The 10493-nt window shown below is 38.2% G+C and overlaps 1 protein-coding gene across 4 annotated transcripts in view; it reads left to right on the forward strand.

Moving 5' to 3' along the window:
* The window catches only part of LOC121383164 (insulin gene enhancer protein isl-1-like), a 42941-nt gene extending 35536 nt beyond the window's left edge, over positions 1 to 7405 (forward strand). For 2 of the 4 annotated variants that reach the window (XM_041512997.1, XM_041513006.1), the window contains one exon: positions 5291 to 7405. In XM_041512997.1, the coding sequence (XP_041368931.1) occupies positions 5291 to 5455 (165 nt within the window). In that variant the 3' untranslated portion in view covers positions 5456 to 7405. The remainder of the gene's footprint in view (positions 1 to 5290) is intronic. The other 2 variants (XM_041513016.1, XM_041513025.1) reach the window with 1 other exon arrangement.
* Positions 7406 to 10493: the final 3088 nt, after the last annotated feature.

The following is a 10493-nucleotide window of genomic DNA, read 5'->3' on the forward strand; positions in this document are numbered from 1 at the left end:
CATGGCCTTTGTTGAACCAGTTATGGATCAATGGTCGGTGCAAGTGGTTTACACCTACCCATTGAGCCTTGCGGAGCACTCACTCAGGGTTTGGAGTCGGTATCTGGATTAAAAATTCCATGCCTCGACTGGGATCCGAACCCAGTACCTACCAGCCTGTAGACCGATGGCCTAACCACGACGTCACCGAGGCCGGTCTTGTTTTGTTTTAATGCATTTTGGTGGGAACATGACTTGACCCTCTCCCCCCCCCCCCCCCCAACCCTAAGACAACACGTATCATGACTATTCCGTGATGAATGAGCTCTCATTCGGAAGTGACAAGACCTAACAGGCCCGTAGGAATGACTTTGGAGTGGGGGTGGGGGTGGGGATGGGGGTGGGGGGGGGGCATTGACGGATCGGGTACAAATTCTATATCAGATTTTTGTTACAATGGCAAACATTAATGTGTAAAAAAAAAAAAAAAGGCTCACAAGTGTGTTGGGGGGGGGGGGGGGGGGCACGTTCCTACGGGTCTGCCTAAGATGTCACTGTTTAACAAACACGCAGTATGAAATGTCTCGATTCGAACACACTGCACCGATTCGCTCGGCATTTGACAGTCCAGGGCCCCGTTCCACAATTATATCTTAGCCCTAAGATTATCTTAAATGCATAATTACCCTTGCTTAATTGCTTGGTAGCCCGTACTACACTACCAAACGGCAAATACAGACATTCACGCGCGCGCGTGCGCACGCACACACACCCCCACACACACCACACACACACACATACACACACACACACACAAATTATTTGTTATATATTCTTGTATGTAATAAAAAAGTGACAATGATGTTGTAACTTACGTACAGTATGACTGTGTGATAGTTGACCAACCATATCCGTATAAGCCATTACGACAGGGTACTGGGTTCCCACTCATTTTACGTAACAACTGCTTTGCAAGTGACATTTCAAAAACGGCATTTGTAAATAACGCGCCCTTTCTGCTAATGGAAACAGTGTAATATTAGTACTCGTGACGAAAACGCGTTTCTTCTCTTACGGTGCAGACGTCTGCTACTGAGAACTGACAACCTGGCCAGCCCGTGTCCAAAGTATTCACAAACAAACAAGGCTTAAAAGAAAACAGATAAAATTCTAAACAGAAAGAAATTTTATTTATCAATTTTAAATTATATAACTTTACATCACCCACTACACCCCCGTAACCCCCCCCCCCCCCATAAAACAGAACAAAACTTAGCAGATTAAAAAGAAACAAATAAATAAAACAAAACCCAAATAAACAAAACAAAACAAACAAACCAAATACAGAACAAACACAAAGAAAATAACAAACCAATTCTTTAAAAAAAATTGGGAAAAACCCCACCCACAAAACAACAAAACAAAACCAAAATATAAGCCCTCAAGTACATTAATAAAAAAAAGCAAACTAGTGGACTGTTCTCCTTTTGGAAAAAACTGGGCACCCAGTGTGCTGGCGTGTCGCTAACCAAGCATTCCGTTATGACTGCCACCGACTGGGTTGTTTCTAACATGCGAGGAGGCTCTTACTGGTTGCACTATACCAATTAATTTCCGGCTGGGTCGAAGTTCGAGGTGTACCGAACTTTTGATAGAGAAGTTAACACCAAGTGTGATTGGTTATAAATGTGAGTGTGTTGGTTGTAAAAAAAAATAGTTTCATTCAGTCTGTGCTCTCTCCCTTGTGCTTGTTTGTATGGGGTACAAAAAAAAGTACTAAAATCGGTGTTGCGATTGGTACGAAAATGAGCCATAAAGGTACCATTTTCTGCAGTTAATACTTTGAGCTTGCCATCTACATGGGTCACGTTTGGCATATTATTTTTACACAAAAGTTAACATGGTCGCCTATGGGAGTGCCGAACCTACTGCTCACTCGCCGTAACATATCTCTCCTTTGTTTCTCACTCGGTGTTCGATTTACGAGATGGCTGCCATCTACATCCGGGTTTATTTTTACACAAAAGACCCAGTGCCGAAGGCGTAACATATTTTGTTCTGCTTGTCGAGAGATTCGTACGCAGATTTAATTATGATATAAAAATAACATGTGTTTGCAAATCGCCGTCTGCTGACGTTATCAAGGGATCTGTCAAACGAGGTCGGTTGGGCGAGTAGAACAAACTAAACCAGAGACGGGGAATGATGATGATCTGTTGTTTTGTTGTTGTTGTTCTGGGGCACTTATGCACTTACATGATCTTAGTACTATGATAGCTTAGTGGAACGAGGCCCAGGTCCGCTTTTACGAAACGATTTTAGCGCTAAGATCATCTTAATTGCATAATGATGTTATTCACTTGTGGTGATCTAAGCGCTAAGATCATCTTAATTGCACAATGATGTTATTCACTTGTGGTGATCTAAGCGCTAAGATCATCTTAATTGCATAATGATGTTATTCACTTGTGGTGATCTTAGTGCTAAGATCATCTTAATTGCACAATGATGTTATTCACTTGTGGTGATCTAAGCGCTAAGATCGCTTCGTAAAACGGGGCCCTGGGCACGAACCTCGATGTTCTTGGGTCAACTGCCTAGAATAAATATGTCAGTGAGAGAGATGAAACCCGCTACCGCCTCACGAGTTACTCATACATCATGAATTACTCCATATTATTCATTTCTTTCACAAATCACGTGGTTTGATATACCAGTCGTGGAGCACTGGAAATGGTGTACAATTTTCTGTGTTTCTAAACACAGTTACTTATTTATGGACAAATTTGAGTCCATTATTGCTCAATTTTGTCTTCACGACGACCGGTGTATCAACTGGGTACAACTGCATCTGACTGAATTTTGGCAATACTTTGTATAAAACAATGGTACTGAAACTCTTTTTCTATATAAAAAGGGTTTATGATAATGAAACCAATAATAAAACGTTTATTTTAGTAATAACATTTAGGTTGAAGAGTTTTTCAGTTTGTACCCTTTTAAGTTACACTTTTGGTAGCAATCAGTCAAGCAGTAAATGGATCAAACCATGCGTGAACTAATGACGCACTAACACAAAACACATCGACTATTGGGTGTGAAGCAAAGTTAGTGAATCAATATACAAACAGTGAAACATCCAAATAACTTTATATTTCATGATTGTCTTACGTTCGAATATGAATTTTTATCTGCCACATGTACAATCAAACCTGCTGTTAACACATCTGATATAACAACCGCCTGTTTATAAAGAACACATATGATATAACAACCGCCTGTTTATAAAGAACATATCAGATATAACAACCGCCTGTTTATAAAGAACACATATGATATAACAACCGCCTGTTTATAAAGAACACATATGATATAACAACCGCCTGTTTATAAAGAACATATCAGATATAACAACCGCCTGTTTATAAAGAACACATATGATATAACAACCGCCTGTTTATAAAGAACATATCAGATATAACAACCGCCTGTTTATAAAGAACACATATGATATAACAACCGCCTGTATATAAAGAACATATCAGATATAACAACCACCTGTTTATAAAGAACACATCTGATATAACAACCGCCTGTTTATAAAGAACACATGAGATATAACAACCGCCTGTTTATAAAGAACACATCTGATATAACAACCGCCTGTTTATAAAGAACACATCAAATATAACAACCGCCTGTTTATAAAGAACACATCTGATATAACAACCGCCTGTTTATAAAGAACACATCTGATATAACAACCGCCTGTTTATAAAGAACACATCAGATATAACAACCCCTGTTTATAAAGAACACATCTGATATAACAACCGCCTGTTTATAAAGAACACATCTGATATAACAACCGCCTGTTTATAAAGAACACATCAGATATAACAACCGCCTGTTTATAAAGAACACATCAGTAATAACAACCGCCTGTTTATAAAGAACACATCTGATATAACAACTGCCTGTTTATAAAGAACACATCTGATATAACAACCGCCTGTTTATAAAGAACACATCTGATATAACAACCGCCTGTTTATAAAGAACACATCTGATATAACAACCGCCTGTTTATAAAGAACACATCAGTAATAACAACCGCCTGTTTATAAAGAAAACATCTGATATAACAACCGCCTGTTTATAAAGAACACATCAGATATAACAACCGCCTGTTTATAAAGAACACATCTGATATAACAACCGCCTGTTTATAAAGAACACATCTGATATAACAACCGCCTGTTTATAAAGAACACATCTGATATAACAACCGCCTGTTTATAAAGAACATATCAGATATAACAACCGCCTGTTTATAAAGAACATATCAGATATATTCCTTCTCCATATAACTGCATGAATCTTAACCTTTTATCAAGATCCGTGGTGTTTTAACGTGTCCACAGTCAATGTTATGCGCTGTCCAAAAGGAGCATTAATTATATTATAATGGCCAGTGTTGCTAATGGTATGAAGTAGTGTATATGACAGCACGTGGACGTAGTGGCTCATAAAAGCAAAATGGGAGAAACTAATTTATAATGTATGTATCCTTTCAAAACAAAGTGTCACACTCTGTAACACGAAGTTCTGGGCTGGAAATGTGCTGATGTTGAACAGACAAATATGCCACCGTTGGTAAATGTTATATATCTTAACCTTTATCAAAATCCATGGTGTTTTAACGTGTCCACAGTCAACGTTATGCGCTGTCCAAAAGGGTAGAGAAACATCCAAATAACTTTATATTTCATGATTGTCTTACGTTCGAATATGAATTTTTATCTGCCACATGTACAATCAAACCTGTTATTAACACATCTGATATAACAATCGCCTGTTTATAAAGAACATATCAGATATATTCCTTCTCCATATAACTGCATGAATCTTAAATATACTGAGGTTGTTAACTGTTTTGGAACAACACGAACGCCAATATCCTAAACCTATTATGCCATGCTTATGTCCACTCTTGGAAGTCGAAGTAGTCCACAGTTACATCAATTGTCTAGGCGTTTTGTTTTAAATGTATGTTTTACTGACTGCTAGAGGTGTCTGTTTAAGCAAAGTTTGAATGTATGCAGTGCATATGATGTATATGTATTTAAGTTGTTGTAATATTCACCGTTTTCGTATGACCATTGTAATAATGTATAATAATATATATGCATTTAAGTGGATGAAATATCCAATGTTTTCGTATGACCATTGTAACAATGTATAATTTGGTCGAAATATTCACTGTCTTCGTATTAAAACTCTGCTGACATGTTGGTATTGTGTTTTTCAGATGACCACTTTCGAGCACATGGATCCGAATTGCGCCGCCAACCACTCCCCCGGGAGCGACCCACTCATGCACGTGTCCTACCTCAACCACGATGACATGCCCAGCTCAGTGAGTTCAGACTTCCCGAGGACGCCGTCAGAATTATCTAGTCCGCTCAGTCAGTGACGACGCGCAGTCAGCGCCGAGTTGTTACCAAACCATAGTCCTACTCACAGAACATTCCTACTCACAGACGACAGTCCTACTCACAGACGACACTTCTATTCACAGAACAGTCCTACTCACAGACGACAGTCATATTCAGACGATAGTCCTATTCAGACGACAGTGAACTCATACTCACAGAAGATAGTCTTGTTTAGACGATAATCGAGTCCTATATACAGACGATAATTCAACTCAAAGACAATAGAATAGTCTTATTTAAAGATTACAGTGATACTTATACATGAGTCTTACTCACAGATGACAGTCTTATTCAGTGTTACAAATAATAGTCCTCATACACGATCGTCCTGGCAGACGACAGTTCTAACCATAGATGATAGTCCTATTCAAAGACGGTAGTCCTATTTGCAGACGAAGGATACTCATAGGTGATATTCCTACTCACGTGTAATATTCCTACTCAGATGATATGCCTAAAATGTTCTGATAGCAGACGCTATTTCTAACAGTTTTCTAAACAGACGTTATTTCTAACAGTTTTCTAAACAGACGTTATTTCTAACAGTTTTCTAAACAGACGTTATTTCTAACAGTTTTCTAAACTGGACGATATTTGTAAGAATTTTGTTTAACCAGATGATATTTCTACAGTTTTCCAAACAGACGATATTTCTAACAGTTTTCTAAACAGACGATATTTGTAATACGGTTTTTAAGCAGACGATATTTCTACAGTTTTGTAAACAACAGACTTCTTACAGATTCTTCATCGTGGCTGTAAGCTTTAACCTCGTCCACTGGTAGAGTTGTACCAGACAAATAATGTTATGTAGTTTACATACTGCCAGTCAGACAGACACTAAAATGATTTGTAATGGCTTTAGAAAAAATCCACAGTGTAACAACTGTCTGTTTTATTTCTCATTGCGCTGGTGCACTTGAAAATCAAATTAATATATAGTTCCCACCCCCACCCCCAGTTGCTGTCATTTTCCAACGCCTATGTTTCTCAGACACCATCCTGTACTGTCAACAGTGCTTCAGCTGGGAAAGAACTGTTTTAGAACTGTGTGCTGATGAGCTAGGCCCTCCGGACCGTGTTAACAGTGTAAACTGTGATCTGTCTCCACGGATACAGACGATGATGTGGTGTGGGTTGTGAACTTGGAAACTCTAAACGGCTGACTGACGAGCTTCAATCACTCAAATCAACTTGTTACCTCGTTACAGAGTCGCTTCCCTTTAGGAAGTGGAACTTGGATCTCTTTTCCACTTGAACGTGCATTTTCAGAATATGGTGCACTTTCCAAAACGTTGTGTACTTTTAGAGCATTTATTCTGACGGATGGTGATTGGCTGATAGATCAAATACTGATATACCATTGGCGGTTTCATGAGAAAAACAAAACAAAACACTGTGACGTCACGTGCAAAAAATGTTGTGTTCCTTTATGTGGATATTTGTGACGATTTGTCATTTGTTGTGGACATTTTATTTAATGTGTATATACAACGTGTTTATGTCACGGAGTTTCTCTCGTACAAAGTTATTGTACGGGAGATCCAGAACTTGACCTTGAAAACTTACAGCGCTCCCTAGCGTTACCTGGACCTTGTTCAAGAACGACAACACGTCTGTGATTGTTTTTTGTTCACGGAGTAGCTTGTTTTTTGTGAGTTTTGTTTTTTGTATAGTTATTTTATGTTGTACGTGCCATGTTGCATCTAGCCTGGTCTCTCTGATGAGTACCATCTTGGAACGTTCAGCTATGCATGAATACCAGCTTGGTACCACCAGAGTGGCTCAGGCGTCCACTATCTCAACCGAAAGGTAATCTGTCACACTACATTTACATGCATATCAACTTCATGTCACCCTCTCAAAATGGCTTTTTTTTTCTTGAACAAATTATTTAAATTATGCAATAAAATGCGTATAAATATTGATTACCTTCTTATTTGTTCTTTGTTGTCGATCGTTAAGTGGTTATTTTGTATATCAAACTCTTTAGAACTGGGCTTCCATTTTTGTGGAAGACCCGATAGCCGGGAGGTTAACGTCGTAGGTTGCTAAATGCCTTGTGCGAATCGGGGCAGTAGGTTCGAATCCTGCCAGTTGACAATTGGTGTTTTTAAATATTAATGTAATGAATTTAGATTTGGGTGAGACAAATTTTCATTAATTTGATAAAACTGCTGAACCTAGATTCCGAAGTACGTATTGTTTCTGATTCGCATAAAATACATTTTGAGTTGTTACAAAAATAAGGACGACCCGAATCAGACCGTGGTATGTGCTATTCTGTCTGTCTGTAAGAAAGAGCATATAAAAAATCCTTTGGGGAAAATGGAGCTGCCCCAAGTTCTAACCTAACATTTCGGTAACGTTCGCGAACTACTTCATTGGTTCCCGACGTGGCCATTTGGTTTACCGTGCAGCGCATAAACCAGTCTCGCGAACGTTTTTCTGCACGGTCTGGTTGAAGGCAGTCCATATGTCAGAATTACCCAATGTATGACATCCAATAGCCGATGATTAATTGACCAATGTTAAACTAGTGATAAGGGCTTGGACTCGCCCAGTGACATACATTACCAGTCTAGTGTGACGAAGCGTCTCGCACCTGTGCTACCTGCGCCAGGTAGTACACGGTGCGCAGTGTGATCAACACATCCTGACTTACACCTGCGCCACATCCTAGTCTCAAAGTGACAAACGTCACGAGTGCATGCTTGCTTGCACTTCAGTGGGTCTCGAACCGCAATCGCTGGAACGGTTCCGGTTGGCAGAACCGCGTGTGCTGAATCGTATGAGATTTTTTAAAAAGAAGAAACTTTAAATATAATAGATACAAATAACAGGGTGTGTATGTTAGAAAAAGCGATCTAAATCGGAATATTGGAAACAAAGGCCATCAACTTGGAATAGTCTGTTCCACGTTGCGTTACTGAACGGTAATTCTGATTAATGATGAAAGGTAATGACTTAAAAAAACAAAAAAGGACCAAAATAGACAAAAATAGACAAAAAAACTGACAAAAACAAAAAACAAAACAAACAATCATACTGAGTTGCGTGGGCTATTATTTTCTGCACTCCGATCTGGTAGGTGGGTATTTTCTGGGTTTCACACATTTATTTTTGAGGGGTGAGGTATTTTATTACCGATACATGTAGTTGAAAATATTTTAGTTCATATCCCACTAGAATGAATGAATGTTTAATGACACCCCAGCACGAAAAATACATCGGCTATCGGGTGTCAACCTATGGTAAATGCAAAACTAATTATCCCACTAGAAGTAAAGTGTGGCGTAACCTGCTGTCGTTTTACGATTGACCAGTTGACATTGACGTTATCTAAAATTGTCATTACTTTACAAATCTGAATCGTTATAGTGGTTAAAACATTATACATGTACCATATTGTTGTGGCAGGACGTAGTCCAGTCGTAAAGCGTTCGCCTAATATCTGCTGTCGGTCTGGGATCGATCCCCGTCGGTGGGCCCATTGGGCTACGTCTTGTTCCAGCCTGTGGTTAACGACTGGTATATCAAAGGCCGTGGTAGGTGCTATCCTGTATGTGTGATAGTGCATAAAAAGATCCCTTGCTACTAATGGAAATATGTAGCGGGTTTCCTCTCTATGACTGTGTCAAAATGACCATATATTTGACATCCAAAAGTCGATTATTAATAAATCGACGTTCTCTAGTGGTGTCGTTAAACAAAACAACCTTTATAACTTGTTTACAAAAAAAGGCGAAAGTGGTCAAAACGTATCAACATTGCTTTATAATGTTTTGGGATTTTTTCATTTAATCTTTTCGAAAAAGATATACATTTTCATTTGGGACTATATTTTGTAGTGGATGAATTACTAAGCACTGATCCTTGTGTAATATTTCGCATAGTCTGTTTCCAAAACAGGAACACTTTTTTTTTCTTTTCTTTTTTTTCTCTTTTTTGGTGGGGGGGGGGGGGGCTTTTTCTCTTATTTTTTAACAAATCGATAATGGGTAATAAATAGGATATTAAACTCGCTTCTATTTCGTATCAAGCTTACGTCCCTCGTGAAACAGTTTTCATTATCACTCGCTAAAACGCGTAACAATTGAAACCAATTTCACTCTGGACATAAACATGATATGAAATGGAAGCTCGTCTAATATCCTAAAAGTGTGTCTCTTTGGTGATATTTTTTTTTCAATTAAATATACACATTCAATAGTACTGTACTACGCATCATCGTGTTTAAAGCTTGGTACTACTTCTGAAACAGGAAGTGAAAGATTCCATCATAACTGGTGACAGGTGTGTTGTGTTTGGCTATTTCCTACATGGTTTAGAACACACCGTGGTATAAATGTTGTATATGACACCACAGCACTGTGATATATTCCTCTATGACGATTACGATTTGATGGATTGGACAATCCCATTGTATCTGCAGGCTTTTACGACCATCGAATTTTTTGTTTCAGATTTCTTGCACATTTGCGCTTTAGTAATAAATCATTTAACCAATGGGTCCAGTATGAACTCTTCACGTACATTTATGTTTTCAAATAGATAAATAAAATTGTCGGATTTTTCTAGGTAGGGTTGGCTCGGGTTACTTGATATCATGCAATTTATAATTAAAATATTAGGTTTGAAAACGCCTGATGCAAGACAACTAGTTAAACAGAATTACTTATGAAATTAAAATGAAAATGAAACAGGCCCATTTATTGATTACTAGACCTACATTTATTTATTTACTTAACAGAAGTAAGTTATTTTTTCAAACATCATCCTAAAGGGTGTCACTAATAAATAAGCCATATTAATATGTGTCCCTGGAATACAGATATTCGTGTTTTGCCTGTCATTCGTAACGTATCATTAACACTATACATTACAAATCATCAACACTTGGGTATCCATCAAACAGTGCGTTTAATTAACACTTGGGTATACTATTAGTAACACTATACCGACACATACCAGTAATCATTTGATATACAATTATATCATCAAGGAAATACATAT

Source organism: Gigantopelta aegis, chromosome 2, assembly GCF_016097555.1.
Source record: "Gigantopelta aegis isolate Gae_Host chromosome 2, Gae_host_genome, whole genome shotgun sequence".
Lineage (NCBI taxonomy): Eukaryota > Metazoa > Mollusca > Gastropoda > Neomphalida > Peltospiridae > Gigantopelta > Gigantopelta aegis.